This window comes from Bombina bombina, chromosome 11 (genome assembly GCF_027579735.1).
Source record: "Bombina bombina isolate aBomBom1 chromosome 11, aBomBom1.pri, whole genome shotgun sequence".
Taxonomy (NCBI): domain Eukaryota; kingdom Metazoa; phylum Chordata; class Amphibia; order Anura; family Bombinatoridae; genus Bombina; species Bombina bombina.
The window spans coordinates 57,498,896-57,515,862 of NC_069509.1; the positions used below are offsets into that span (position 1 = coordinate 57,498,896).

The window sequence follows — 16,967 nt, forward strand, 5'->3', positions numbered from 1 at the left end:
GGACAGAAGAACAGCACTCCCATACCAGGATACACATGCAAAATGCAATTAGGAACTAATTCTATACAGTTTGCCACCCATCTAAAGTTACCTATAACTAGTGAAAACACTGGCAACATGAAGGAGCAGAAAGAGAGTTGTGTTTTAAAAAGGTTTCCCATTTTCTTCTATTATTTGCTTTGTTCTTTTGATATTCTTTGTTGAAGAGCATAAGTAAGTAGGTAGCGTGCACATGTCTGAATCATTTTATGGCAGCAGTTTGTGCAAACATTGCAGCCATTTAGTGCTCTTGCAAATGTATATTATTTTTAAAAGCAAAACAAAGTAAATTTGATAATAGAAATAAACTGAGAAGTTGTTTAAATGTCTACACTCTATCTGAATCACCAAAGGAATATATATAGAGGTGTTGTGTCCTTTTAATTAGGATAAAAGTCAAAAGTAAAACTAATAAATTAGAATATGAGTATTTTAAGTTCAAAAAATATAAATCTCAAGAAAATATATCGGCCTCTATTTATCAAGGTCTGGCGGACCTGATCCGACAGTGCGGATCAGGTCCGCCAGACCTCGCTGAATACGGCGAGCAATACGCTCACCGTATTCAGCATTGCACCAGCAGCTCACAAGGGCTGCTGGTGCAACGCCACCCCCTGCAGACTCGCGGCCAATGGGCCGCCAGCAGGGGGGTGTCAATCAACCCGATCGTACTCGATCGGGTTGATTTCCGGCGATGTCTGTCCGCCTGCTCAGTGCAGGCGGACAGGGTTATGGAGCAGCGGTCTTTGTGACCGCTGCTTCATAACTGCTGTTTCTGGCGAGCCTGCTGTTTCTGGTGAGCCTGCTGTTTCTGGCGAGCCTGCTGTTTCTGGCGAGCCTGCTGTTTCTGGCGAGCCTGCTGTTTCTGGCGAGCCTGCTGTTTCTGGCGAGCTTGATAGATAGGCCCCATCATGTTCAGTTGTAATCATTTAATGAAAAAATAGTAAATAACTTTCAGTCCTCTCCACGTAATGTGAAGGTTGGCAATTACTCAGCGGTCCGTACTGCTAGGCAGCTCTACTATCACTAAACCAAACATGCTTTATATCTTCCTTGCACTATATACGTATAATAGTATTACAGGGTCTGAGACCATTGCTGTCCACCTTTTCACTTGAACACTATACTATGTGCGATATTACGTATTTATACTTCCACGCTGTCCACACAATATAAAGAGATGTTGCCAAGGGGGGTCAGGTCAGTACCCTTTCCTAGGCTATTCAGTTACTTTATTGGTTATTATTGGTTATTATTAAAACAATATTTATTAATAAGATACATTTTAGGGGCCAAGAGTGACCCTTTTTCCTCCTTTCCCCTTAGTTTCCCCTTTTCCTAGTCTGTTATATAGTTTGTGTGGTCGAAGAGAGGTCACTGTTTAACATTGGGGAACATTTTTGTTACTCTAACTGTTAATTTTTTCAATGGGGATAAATACATAGGCTCATCTAGTAAAATGAGGTCTGTTTTATGTTTCATTTCACCTCTTATGGAGAACAATAATTGGGGAACAATCCATTGCAATCTGTATTTGTTTTCCTTTGATCCCAACAACCAATGCATCTTAAACCCACATTTTCCAATGCTATGTATCTCATCAATCTTGTAATCTGTAATAATTCCTAAATCCTCTATGTCAGTCATTTTCAACCTTTTTTTGCTGTGGCTCACTTGTTTACATTAAAAAATCCTGCGGCACACCACCATCCCAAAATTTTACAAAATCACACATTGTAGCCTAATACAGTGTGTGTGTGTGTATGTAATATATATATATATATATATATATATACACACACACACACACACACTGTACTGTGCTGTCATGCCTCCTACAAACTATACATGACATTGACATTCATTCACAAACAATCATAATGATCGTCTGTGAATGAATGGCAATGTCATGGTTGTAAATGACGCCTGATGAGCCTGTCACATACCTCCCAATATTTCAAAATTTGAAAGAGGGACACCCCCGCTGGCTGGAACTGTTCTGGAGGAGGAGCAAAGCTGCGCCAGCATGCATGGGGGATTGAAGTGTTGCGGCGTGTAGAGCCAGCACTAGACACGTGTTGTGGTGGGTGGGGGTTCCTTCCAAGTGTGAACACGGGTTGGGGGAGCGAGCTGCCACTGCGCTGTTACCCTCAGTCATCATCTCACTCAAAATAAAAAACGGCCCAGAATAAAAAACAAGCAAAATTTAAAAAATATGTCACACTGTTGTCAGTCTGCCGCGGCACACCTGAGGATCTCGCACGGCACACTGGTTGAAAAACACTGCTCTATGTAATTGTTCCTTACTGACCTAAGATCTGTATACGTGGCAAATTTTGTATTATGTTATTTTAACCTCCATAAAAATATAAAAAATATAAAAAAATAAATAAATAAAAATAGTAAATAATATCAACAAATTAAATCAGGTTATCATTGCCTCAAATGAGATCGCTCAGTCCTCTGGTGCGTGGAATCCCTCTGATAAACAGAAACAACATCTGAGTACAAAACAGCGTCCTTGCTAGCTTTTAAGCAGGAGGAGTGCAGAAAGTTGTTTTACCTTAGTCCTTTATTAATAATTACCAAATAAAATTAAACCCTAACAGAGGCTCTGTGTGTATTAATGTATCTTTTAGATTTCTCTTTCAATCCAGCCATTCATAATCTCACCTTAAAGGGACACTGAACCCAATTTTTTTCTTTTGTGATTCAGATAGAGCATGAAATTTTAAGCAACTTTCTAATTTACTCCTATTATCAAATGTTCTTTATTCTCTTGGTATCTTTATTTGAAATGCAAGAATGTAAGTTTAGATGCCGACCCATTTTTGGTGAACAACCTAGGTTGTCCTTGCTGATTGGTGGATAAATTCATCCACCAATCAAAAACTGCTGTCCATAGTTCTGAACCAAGAAAATAAGCTTAGATGCCTTATTTTTCATATAAAGATAGCAAGAGACCGAAGAAAAATTGATAATAGGAGTAAATTAGAATGTTGTTTAAAATTGCTGCTCTATCTGAATCACAAAAGAAAAAATTTGGGTTCAGTGTCCCTTTAACTTTTGAACCCTTAAAGGGACATTCCGGTCATAATTTATATGCACATAGATGAATGACATCTTTGAATAGAAACATATTTACAATATAAATGTATTGGCAAAAATGCTTCTAGTAAAAGTTGTCACTGTTTTAGTGGCCGATTCGGAGCTTGATGCAGGCTCAACGGAATCAGGAGATAAGAAACAGTGGTCTTAAGACAGCTGCTCCTTTACTCGTCCACCTTCTCTGAGACGGCGAAAACGATTGGGTTGAATGACACCCCCTGCTACAGCAGATCATGTTCGTCTGCGCTTTCATAAATCGGCCCCTTAGTGTTAGCATTTTTCTCTGCACGTGCATGTGAAGCAGAGCTATTTATTCTCAGTGCACCAGCATTTCAAATACTGCAGCTGCTCAGAGCACCAGTGGGGATTGTATCATGTCAGTAATTAACAAATTGAGTCATTACCAGATGGCACAAGTACCTTAGGCTCTCTGAGTAAGTGCTGTGTTTAAAATGCTGGTGCACGGTGCAGACTTAAAGGCACACTAAACCCACGTTTTTTTTCTTTTATAATTCATATAGCGCATGCAATTATAAGCAACTTTCTAATTTACTCCTATTATCAATTTGTCTTCATTCTCTTGCTATCTTTATTTAAAAAGCAGGAATGTAAAGCTTAGGAGCCGATCCATTTAAGGTTCAGAACCTGGGTTACGCTTGCTTATTGGTGGATAATTGTAGCCACCAATAAGCAAGTGCTATCCAGGGTGCTGAACCTAAAATGTGCCGGCTCCTAAGCTTTACATTCCTGTTTTTTAAATAAAGACAGCAAAAGAATGAAGAAAAAATGATAATAGGAATAAATTAGAAAGGTGCATAAAATGGCTGCTCTATATGAATTCTGAAAGAAAAAAAATGTTGGTTTAGTTTCACTTTAAATACAGCTATAGCTTTTATTAGAAGCATTTTTGTTAATAAATGTACATTGCAAATATGTTTCTATTCAAAACTGAAATGTATCCATGTGGGTTCCAAATTTGGCTGGAATGTCCCATTAAAGGGACACTGTAACCAAAAATGTTCTTTTGTGATTCAGATAGAGCATGAAATTTTAAGCAACTTTCTAATTTACTCCTATTATCAAATTTTCTTCATTCTCTTGGTATCTTTATTTGAAATGCAAGAATGTAAGTTTAGATGCCGTCCCATTTTTGATGAACAACCTGGGTTGTCCTTGCTAATTGGTGGATAAATTCATCCACCAATAAAAAAGTGCTGGCCAGAGTACTGAAACAAAAAAAAAAGCTTAGATGCCTTCTTTTTCAAATAATGATAGCAAGAGAACGAAGAAAAATTGAAAATAGGAGTAAATTAGAAAGTTGCTTAAAAATGCATGCTCTTTCTGAATTACAAAAGAAAAAATTTGGGTTCAGTGTCCCTTTAAAGGGACATGAAACCCACATTTTTTCTTTCCTGATTTAGAAAGAGAATGCAATTTTAAACATCTTTCTAATTTACTTCTATTATCTCATCTGTTTTATTCTCTTGATATTCTTTGCTGAAAAGCATATCTAGATATGCTCAGTAGCTGATGATTGGTTGCTGCACATAGAAGCCTCGTGTGATTGGCTCACCCATGTGCATTGCTTTTTCTTCAACTAAGGATATCTAAAAAATGAAGCAAAATAAATAAAAGAAGTAAATTGTAATGTTGTTTAAATTTGTATGTTCTATCTGAATCATAAAAGAAAGATTTTGAGTTTAGTGGCCCTTTAAGTTGTCATGAAACATATTTCAAATCAATGATCTGCTGCCTTCTCTAGCACCCAATAGGTTAATAAACCGACATTAACCAATTCCTATATATATTTTTTAGAAATTAAAGGGACATGAAACTCAAAAATGTTCTTTCATGATTCTGATAGAATACAATTTAAACAACTTTCTAATTTACTTCTATGATCTAATTTGTTTTGTTCTCTTGATATGCTTTGTTGAACGAGCAGCAATGCACTACTGGTTTCTAACTGAACATGGGTAAACCAATGGCAATCAGTATATATCTGCAGCCACCAATCAGCAGCTAGAAGCTAGGTTCTTTGCTGCTCCTGAGCTTACCTAGATAAACCTTTCTGCAAAGGATAACAAGAGAAGGAAGAATATTATATAATAGAAGTAAATTGTATAGTTTTTTTAAATTGTATTCTCTGTCTAAATCATGAAATAAACATTTGGGGTTTCATGTCCCTTTAACGGTTAAGTCTAAGTATTTTTTATTTTTGTTATGTTATGTTATTGTTATGTTATTGTTATGTTATGTTATTGTTATGTTATTGTTATGTTATGTTATTGTTATGTTATTGTTATGTTATTGTTATTGTTATGTTATTGTTATGTTATTGTTATGTTATGTTATTATGTTATGTTATTGTTATGTTATTGTTATGTTATTGTTATGTTATTGTTATGTTATTGTTATGTTATTGTTATGTTATTGTTATGTTATGTTATTGTTATGTTAATGTTATTGTTATGTTATTGTTATGTTATTGTTATGTTATTGTTATGTTATTGTTATGTTATTGTTATTGTTATGTTATTGTTATGTTATTGTTATGTTATTGTTATGTTATGTTATTGTTATGTTATTGTTATGTTATGTTATTGTTATTGTTATTGTTATGTTATTGTTATTGTTATGTTATTGTTATGTTATTGTTATGTTATGTTATTGTTATGTTATGTTATTGTTATGTTATTGTTATGTTATTGTTATGTTATTGTTATGTTATTGTTATGTTATTGTTATGTTAATGTTATTGTTATGTTATTGTTATGTTATTGTTATGTTATTGTTATGTTATTGTTATGTTATTGTTATGTTATGTTATTGTTATGTTATTGTTATGTTATGTTATTGTTATGTTATTGTTATGTTATGTTATTGTTATGTTATTGTTATGTTATTGTTATGTTATGTTATTGTTATGTTATTGTTATGTTATTGTTATGTTATTGTTATGTTATGTTATTGTTATGTTATTGTTATGTTATGTTATTGTTATGTTATTGTTATGTTATGTTATTGTTATGTTATTGTTATGTTATGTTATTGTTATGTTATTGTTATGTTATGTTATTGTTATGTTATGTTATTGTTATGTTATTGTTTTTTTTTTAAATATTTTATTTAGTTTTTTGACAGAAGAGAAAAAATAAAAATTATCAAAAGAGCACATTCGCTCACATTTGTGCACCTCGCAGGGTAAATCAAGATACATGCATAATGAAGAGATCAGTTGATCAATATATAATACATTTAACATTTAAGTTTGTTTGTATGCATATTTATCCAAGCGAAAGAAAAAAAAAAAAAAAAAAAAATTGTTAAATTTGTCGCCTCTCCCCCGCTATAAGCTCTCAGAACCATGTCACTGGGAACACTTCTCTCAAAATTAAGCCTTCAAAATATTCTGTTTTATGTAATTCTTTAGTAAGAATATACTGTATGTTAAGCGGATATGTTTGAATAATTTTGGTCCATTTATTAAAGAATCTTTGAATTTGTTTGTTATGCATTGTAGAAATATTATATTGTTCAAAAATTATCTGTTGTTTTACTGCTTCCAAAAATCTAATGAAAGGGGGGGCTTTTCTATGTTTCCAGCTTTTTAGTAGAAGATTGCGGACAATTAGTATAATTGTATTAATCAGGTCAGCGTTATGGCCTCCCGAGTCTAAGAAAACCATCATTTTTGGGCTAGCAATAGAATACTCTGAGTCCAACTTGTTTAACCAAAAATTGCCACACTTTCGGGCAATGCCAAAAACAGTGTAACAAATCTGCCCGAGGCAAAGAGCATTTATGACAGAGGCCCATGCTATCCTGCGACCACTGTGCTAATCTTTTCGGTGAGATGTATGCATTGTTAAGTAATTTTAGATGGGATTCATGCCAGGAGGAACGGAGGGGCGCTTTCATCAACCATTTAATACTTTTTTTAATTAAGTCATAATTAACTCCTTCAAAGTACCTCGACCAATGAGAGATATGTTGCTCAGAGTATAATTGACCCTGCTTAGCCAACAGGATATTGTATAAAAGCGAGATAGAGTGTTTTCCTTGTTTATATAACTTTATATACCCTCCAATTTCAGCAAAACATTCCGACCAATTTCCAAGCTGCAATTTCTTAATCAAGAAATTACGTAGCTGTAAATAAGCGAAAAAATGTTTATTGGGAAGATTAAATTCATTAGCAATGTTTTCAAAGGTTCTTATATTGGCTTGCTCATCTAAGAGCTGTGTTATCTTAGAGAGCCCTTTATTGTCCCATTCTCTAAATGGCTTATAAGAACACCCAGGTAGAAACTCAGGATTTCCTCTGATCAACAAAAAAGATGATATGTGAAAATTAATCTTAAGCCGAGAGCATAAAAGTTGCCAAGCTTTAACTACATTATAGATACTGATATACAACTTTATACTTTTTGGTAATTGGACACTAACACAATGGAGAATTGTTTTACAAGAAAACGGGTGTATAATAGTCTCTTCTAGCCTTAAATTCGGCAATGCCTTGCCATCATACAGCCAATCTATCCCGTAACGTGCCAAGATAGCTAAGTTATACGCCTTAATGTCTGGGAGAGCTAGGCCACCTTGTTCCTTCTGTTGAGATAGTTTTTTAATCGAAATCATCTGTCTAGACTTATTCCAAAGGAACTTGGCACAGGCCTGGTTAAATATTTTAATATCTTTAGCTTTAATAAATAGAGGGAGATTATTCATTACAAATAATATCTGTGGGAACAAGATATTTTTTATCATTATGGTTTTAGCTGATAAGGAGATTGGAAGTAATGCCCAACGTTGTAATTTAGCTTTAATATTGGTAAAAAAAGGAGTAAAATTAAGTTTGTACCAACTATTTGGATCTCTATGTAGAATAATCCCAAGGTATCTGAGCGTCTCGACCTCTTTTAGGTCATATTGAATCCTGCTATCCTTCTTTTTATATATCCATAATATCTCGGATTTAATTGTGTTTACCTTATAGCCTGAGATTTTGCTGAATAGTTCTAAAGCACCAAACGCTATGGGGATATTTTTATATGTATGCTTAAAGTATAATAATAGGTCGTCTGCATAGAGTGACAGCACTAGTTTCTGTTCGCCTATATTTATCCCCTCGAGTTCTTGGCGTAAATAAATTGCTAGGGGTTCAATGGCCAAATTAAATAAAAGGGGGGACAGTGGGCAACCCTGACGTGTACCTTTCTCCATTTTAAAAAAAGGAGTTTGGGTATTATTGATCGCTATTGAGGAGATTGGATAATTGTATATAGTTTTGATAAATTCTATCAGCTTTCCTGTAAAGCCGAATTTTGTCAGGGCCACATATAAATGATCCCATATTATGGAGTCAAATGCCTTCTCCGCGTCAATCATAACCATAGCAATATCATCTTGATATGTTATTTTCTCCTTATTGATTTTGTTCCAAAAATATTCTATTAGCGTATATGTTTTTCTAATATTTCTAGTAAGTGATCTGTTACACATGAAACCCGCTTGGTCTTGGTGGATAATTTCTTGGAGTACTACCTTGAGACGATTCGCTATTATAGATGTTAACAATTTGTAGTCTATATTCAACAAAGAGATAGGTCTATATGACCCTAAATCTGTTAAATTTTTGTCTTTTTTTGGTATGAGTGTTATGACTGACGCGGAGAAAAACCTCGACATTAATTTTCCTTCCATAAAATATTCATTGAATAGACAGGTTAAAATAAGAACAATTTCTGATTTTAGAAGCCTGTAAAACTCAGCCGGTATTTGATCTGGTCCAGGTGCCTTGCCTAATTTCGTTGCCTCTATTGCTTTTATGACCTCGTCTGGGGAAATAGGCAAATTCAATCCCTTCGCTTGGTCTGTAGTAATCTGTGGACAAGTGATAGTGGTCCAAAATATCTTACTAGCTTCTTTATCTATAGCTTTCGAGGCATATATATTCTTATAATATCCATAAAAAGCTTTACTAATATCTTCAGTTTGTGTATAGTTTTGACCCTCTATTATCACATTCTCAATTATATTCTTCCGATTCCTGCCTTTCTCTAACTTTGACAGATACTTTACTGATTTACCGTTATGTTATTGTTATGTTCTGTTATTGTTATGTTATTGTTTTGTTATGTTATTGTTATGTTATTGTTATGTTATTGTTATGTTATGTTATTGTTATGTTATTGTTATTGTTATGTTATTGTTATTGTTATGTTATTGTTATTGTTATGTTATTGTTATGTTATTGTTATGATATTTATGTTTTGTTATTGTTTTTATTTTCTTTATGTGAGTTTTGTAGCAGTTTGAAGACACTGATAACTCACTGGGCTATGAAAAAATTAAACAGTTGCTGATAAGATAGAATCTTATTGAAAAGTGAATCATCAGCCAATTACACACACACAGCAGCACAGCCTTCTCTATTTAAAGCTTCATTCTCAGCCTTTGCTACTGGAGAATTTGTGAATAACAGCAAAGCCCTTGTGATCAACAGAAACCCAAAATAGAGCAAGGAGAGAAAAAGCAAACTGTCCATATTAAAGGGACATTAAACTCAAAATGAAAGGGACATGAAACCCAAAATTTCTCTTTTTATGATTCAAATAGAACATGCAATTTATACAACTTTCTAGTTAACTTCTTTTATCAAATTTTCTTGGTTCTCTTGCAGGCCCATTTATCAAGCTCCGTATGGAGCTTGAAGGGCCGTGTTTCTGGCGAGTCATCAGACTCGCCAGAAACACAACTTATGAAGCAGCGGTCTAAAGACCGCTGCTCCATAACCCTGTCCGCCTGCTCTGAACAGGCGGACAGGAATCGCCAGACATCAACCCGATCGAATACGATCGGGTTGATTGACAGCTCCCTGCTGGCGGCCGATTGGCCGCGAGTCAGCAGGGGGCGGCGTTGCACCAGCAGCTCTTGTGAGCTGCTGGTGCAATGTTAAATGCGGAGAGCGTATTGCTCTCCGCATTTAGCGAGGTCTTGCGGACCTGATCCGCAGTGTCGGATCAGGTCCGCAAGCCCTTTGATAAATGGGCCAGCATGTGTCTTTTGTTGAAAATAAGGGACGCAATCTCAGAAGTGTGCACCATATGGCAGTAGGTTTGCAAGAATATTATCCATTTGCAAGAGCACTATTTCCTGCTATGTAGTGCTCCAGATGCCTACCTAGGTATCTCTTCAACAAATAATACCATGGCAACAACGCAAATTTGATAATAGAAGTAAATTGAAACTTTTTAAAATAATTGTGTGCCCTGTCTGAATCACAAAATATTTTTTTTGGTTTCATATCCCTTTAAATTTTCCATAAAATGTTTACTAATGAATAGAGATGAAACTGCAATGCAATTTAATTCTCTCAAATCTTAAAACTGCAGCCTTACTTTGCCCCCTCCCCCCGAGAAGCTGTAGAGCATTCCATGAAATGCACAACCCCTCCTTCATACATGCTGCACAGTGATTAGTGCAAGAACTTATTATTTATCTCTCTTGTTGGCCACAGCTAAGGAGATAAGACAAACACAGTTAAAAGGATTTGAATGGGTGTCTCCTTGGACTGCAAAAAATAATGCAAATTTTTCTAACAAAATAACAGTTTAATATGCTTTTAAAGCATTTATTTTGTTTGTAAAATATGTTGCAATGCATTTAATTTTATGATCTATGTATAAACAAACAAATTTATGCTTCAGAAATTATTCCGTCCACTGCAAAAGATGTTCAGCCTAGTTTACAAGAGGAGCGCGATCAATAGCACAGGGTGTGCAATCTATATCATGACCCTTCTCGCTCTAAGAATAGCACATAATCTTGTATTACAAGTGAATGGTAAAAAATAAAGATTTACCAGAGAATGCAGCCAACATTATTTTAGCACAGCCGATACTTTCAATGGATACCGGAAAGGTGTATGTGTCTGTATTTGCATGTGTGTAGATATATGTGTGTCTGTATGTGTACGTGTGACTACAGATGTATGTGTATATGTGACTACAGATGTATGTGTATGTACATGTATGTGTGATTACAGATGTATGTGTATGTACATGTATGTGTGACTACCGATGTATGTGTGTGTGATTACAGATGTATGTGTATGTACATGTATGTGTGATTACAGATGTATGTGTATGTACATGTATGTGTGACTACAGATGTATGTGTGTGTGACTACAGATGTATGTGTATGTACATGTATGTGTGACTACAGATGTATGTGTGTGTACATGTATGTGTGACTACAGATGTATGTGTGTGTGACTACAGATGTATGTGCATGTACATGTATGTGTGACTACAGATGTATGTGTGTGTGACTACAGATGTATGTGTATGTACATGTATGTGTGACTACAGATGTATGCGTATGTACATGTATGTGTGACTACAGATGTATGTGTATGTATGTGTGACTACAGATGTATGTGTGTGTGACTACAGATGTATGTGTATGTACATGTATGTGTGACTACAGATGTATGTGTATGTACATGTATGTGTGACTACAGATGTATGTGTGTGTGACTACAGATGTATGTGTATGTACATGTACAGTATGTGTGACTACAGATGTATGTGTGTGTGACTACAGATGTATGTATGTGTGACTACAGATGTATGTGTGTGTGACTACAGATGTATGTGTATGTACATATATGTGTGACTACAGATGTATGTGTATGTATATGTGACTACAGATGTAGATGTATGTATATGTATATGTGACAACAGATGTTTGTGTGTGTGTAACTACAGATGTATATGTATATGTGACTACAGATGTAGGTGTATGTATGTGTGACTACAGATGTAGGTGTATGTATATGTGACTACAGATGTAGGTGTATGTATGTGTGACTACAGATGTAGGTGTATGTATGTGTGACTACAGATGTAGGTGTATGTATGTGTGACTACAGATGTAGGTGTATGTATGTGTGACTACAGATGTAGGTGTATGTATATGTGACTACAGATGTAGGTGTATGTATATGTGACTACAGATGTAGGTGTATGTATGTGTGACTACAGATGTAGGTGTATGTATATGTGACTACAGATGTAGGTGTATGTATGTGTGACTACAGATGTAGGTGTATATATGTGTGACTACAGATGTAGGTGTATGTATGTGTGACTACAGATGTAGGTGTATGTATGTGTGACTACAGATGTAGGTGTATGTATGTGTGACTACAGATGTAGGTGTATGTATGTGACTACAGATGTAGGTGTTTGTATATGTGACTACAGATGTAGGTGTATGTATATGTGACTACAGATGTAGGTGTATGTATATGTGACTACAGATGTAAGTGTATGTATGTGTGGCTACAGATGTAGGTGTATGTATGTGTGACTACAGATGTAGGTGTATGTATATGTGACTACAGATGTAGGTGTATGTATGTGTGACTACAGATGTAGGTGTATGTATATGTGACTACAGATGTAGGTGTATGTATGTGTGACTACAGATGTAGGTGTATATATGTGTGACTACAGATGTAGGTGTATGTATGTGTGACTACAGATGTAGGTGTATGTATGTGTGACTACAGATGTAGGTGTATGTATGTGTGACTACAGATGTAGGTGTTTGTATATGTGACTACAGATGTAGGTGTATGTATATGTGACTACAGATGTAGGTGTATGTATATGTGACTACAAATGTAGGTGTATGTATGTGTGACTACAGATGTAGGTGTATGTATGTGTGACTACAGATGTAGGTGTATGTATGTGTGGCTACAGATGTAGGTGTATGCATGTGTGACTACAGATGTAGGTGTATGCATGTGTGACTACAGATGTAGGTGTATGTATGTGTGACTACAGATGTAGGTGTATGTATGTGTGACTACAGATGTAGGTGTATGTATGTGTGACTACAGATGTAGGTGTATGTATGTGTGACTACAGATGTAGGTGTATGTATATGTGACTACAGATGTAGGTGTATGTATATGTGACTACAGATGTAGGTGTATGTATGTGTGACTACAGATGTAGGTGTATGTATGTGTGACTACAGATGTAGGTGTATGTATGTGTGACTACAGATGTAGGTGTATGTATGTGTGACTACAGATGTATGTGTATGTATATGTATTTGTATATGTGACTACAGATGTATGTGTATGTATTTGTATATGTGACTACAGATGTAGGTGTATGTATTTGTATATGTGACTACAGATGTAGGTGTATGTATGTGTGACTACAGATGTAGGTGTATGTATGTGTGACTACAGATGTAGGTGTATGTATGTGTGACTACAGATGTAGGTGTATGTATGTGTGACTACAGATGTAGGTGTATGTATGTGTGACTACAGATGTAGGTGTATGTATGTGTGACTACAGATGTAGGTGTATGTATGTGTGACTACAGATGTAGGTGTATGTATGTGTGACTACAGATGTATGTGTATGTATATGTATTTGTATATGTGACTACAGATGTAGGTGTATGTATGTGTGACTACAGATGTAGGTGTATGTATGTGTGACTACAGATGTAGGTGTATGTATGTGTGACTACAGATGTAGGTGTGACTACAGACTTGGAATTGTGTACTTTTTAATCGTGGCAATGAACCAATCTTGTTCAAGTGTACTGCAGTATTTTCAAACATTATGTAAAATATATAAGACAGAAGTAAAGTTGTATTTAAAACAATATATTTATTGACCACCCTAAATGTGTTCACTGTTCCTCTGAGACAGTTGCTTTAGTCCCCATAGACTTCAGTAACAATAACAATCTCAGCTTCTGATTTATACCACCTGGTACAGTTTGCCCATTTGATGAATTAAGTTACCTGATATTGTCAATCAGAACTTGCTGGAATTCCTCAGGGAGGATCATGGGAAGCGCGTATGCTAAGGGTTCGACCTTCCTTTCCTGCGCGTACTGTTTTAGAAGAGCAAATATCTTCTCCTTCAATGCTGTTTGATTTCCTAGGACCTCATCAAGCTGCAGAAAAACACATAAGGTTTATAGAAGATAACAGAACAGATTAGATAACAGTTATACTGGGGAGAGGGCACTGAAAGGAGAGGAGTTTCTACCAGCTTTGTACAAACCTGATGCCCATCAAATATTTAAAAAGAAAATCTAATGCAAAAAACTGCAGCCTCTAATTAATTAGAGCATATATTGTATGCAGTGCTGACACTAGGCTAACTAGTGGTCAGATTACAAGTGGAGTGCAATTGCAAATGTTTGCACCCAAGCGATAAGGAGTTTATTGCTGGGGTTTGTGCTCGTCGGGCTTAGCACTGGTATTACTATAACAAATAATATGGCATGAGCGCAATCGCAATTTACGCTAGAATCATATCCGCAACTTCAGAGCTCTGGTTAACTGTTTTGTGAAACATAACGGTTGCAAAAAACACATCAAAAGATCTTTACAAAGTACAGTTACACTCATAGTAACACTATCTACTAAACATTATTTAAAAAAATATTGCACACACAAGTTATAAAGGCTCAAAGTTATAAGATCTCAGGTGTTAGAGAAAAAAAAAGCAGCCAAAGGGTTCTAACATTGAGATGCATACATATACATGTCTAAAGATGTTTTATATATATATATATATATATTTTTATATGTGTATGTGTAAGTATTTATGTATTTATATGTGTATATATTTATGTATTTATATGTGTATGTGTAAGTATTTATGTATTTATATGTGTATGTGTAAGTATTTATGTATTTATATGTGTATATATTTATGTATTTATATGTGTATGTGTAAGTATTTATGTATTTATATGTGTATGTGTAAGTATTTATGTATTTATATGTGTATATATTTATGTATTTATATGTGTATGTGTAAGTATTTATGTATTTATATGTGTATATATTTATGTATTTATATGTGTATGTGTAAGTATTTATGTATTTATATGTGTATGTGTAAGTATTTATGTATTTATATGTGTATGTGTAAGTATTTATGTATTTATATGTGTATATATGACATTAAAACACATAAATACTTATGTACACATATATAGACATCTATAATATAAATGCATTGGAGCCCTTTGCAGTTAAGTCGATGAAAACATGTAAAACCATATTTATGCAATATTCATATTTAATAAAGTGTTATACTGTGTATTTACTGTAAATATTTCACATTTCAATGTTCTGCACATTGGAGAATATGGTCTATGTATTTCTAAATAGATATTCCTCGATAAATATATATGTATATCTATACCTATATATAATCATTTTATATATATATATATATATATATATATATATATATATATATATATATATATATATATATATATATATATATATATATATATATATATATATATATATACACACACACAGTATATATATATATATATGTTTAGATATATATTTTACTAAAAAAACATCAGATATATGTAGAAATATTTATTTATAAATAAATATACCAGTAATATATTCCTGTATGTAGAGAACATTGGAATGTGAAACATTTATATTTTCATGTTGGGTTAGCACAAATGAGAATAGGTTTTTCCCCACTTTTTTTCATCCATTGACTTCTATGGAGGAATACGTGAACGTGCACGCAATGTTCTAACTGGATTTTTGCACTAGTCGGGTTACTGCTAAAGCGAAAACAGTTTACTTTCAACTTGTAATATGAGCGCAACCCTACTAGCGCAAAAATCTTAATTCTAGTGGAGTTAGCACTCTAGTGGAAGCGCAAAACACCGCTCCACTTGTAATCTGGCAGTATGTGTTTAACCCTTGCAAAAGACCTGATCACAGCTCCCAAGCAGGAAACAAACAGTGATTGGCTGGTGCAAGTGACTGCTGTTCCTATAGGCTAACTGGCAACATCTAACTTGGGAAATGCAATGCTTGCTGCTCTTAAACAGGTATAGGTGTATTTCACCTCTTTGTATTGTCAGTAATGTACATATTAAATGTCCTTAGCACATGTGGCCCTCTCTGTTCATTGTACCCTGTAATTCCTCCTTATTCCATTGCTGTGCATTTTTGTGGTCCAAGAGAAACTGTTATTAACATATGGGGATTGAGAAAACCGAGAAGTCACCGCTCTTAGAATTTTACCCCGGCTAGTTATTCAGATTAGTCTAAGTCTATATATACCTAAATATAAATACCCTTCACTGGCTTCTCAAATTTCTATCTCCTAAGTTTTAAGTACGATTGTCAAGCCTTGAATTTACATATTCCAGATGGCTGACAAAAAAATAATTCTTGAATTTTACCCAAGACCAGTCCTCAAGGTTTGCAGACATACTGGTATTTCAGAATCTTCCAGGTGAACCAATCAGAATAATTTATTATTAAAGTACAAAAATCTGCGCCTGCTTGAGGCGTTAAACACGGAGAGTTGGACACCGCTGTGTGTGGCTTTAATTTAATGATTACCCGTCAGAAATACAAAGAAAACAGAATTTATGCTTACTTGATAAATTACTTTCTCTTGCGGTGTATCCAGTCCACGGATTCATCCTTTACTTGTGGGATATTCTCATTCCCTACAGGAAGTAGCAAAGAGAGCACACAGCAGAGCTGTCCATATAGCTCCCCCTCTAGCTCCACCCCCCAGTCATTCGACCAAAGGTTAGGAAGAAAAAGGAGAAACCATAGGGTGCAGTGGTGACTGTAGTTTAAACAAAAAATTTTTTACCTGACTTAAATGCCAGGGCGGGCCGTGGACTGGATACACCGCAAGAGAAAGTAATTTATCAGGTAAGCATAAATTCTGTTTTCTCTTGCAAGGTGTATCCAGTCCAC

At 34.9% G+C, this 16,967-nt stretch overlaps 1 protein-coding gene across 1 annotated transcript in view; it reads right to left on the reverse strand.

The window, feature by feature from the left end:
- The window catches only part of GRID2IP (Grid2 interacting protein), a 307,557-nt gene that overhangs the window by 274,531 nt on the left and 16,059 nt on the right, over positions 1-16,967 (reverse strand). The window contains exon 2 of the mRNA XM_053695186.1: positions 13,995-14,149. Coding sequence (XP_053551161.1) covers positions 13,995-14,149 — 155 coding nt within the window. The remainder of the gene's footprint in view (positions 1-13,994; positions 14,150-16,967) is intronic.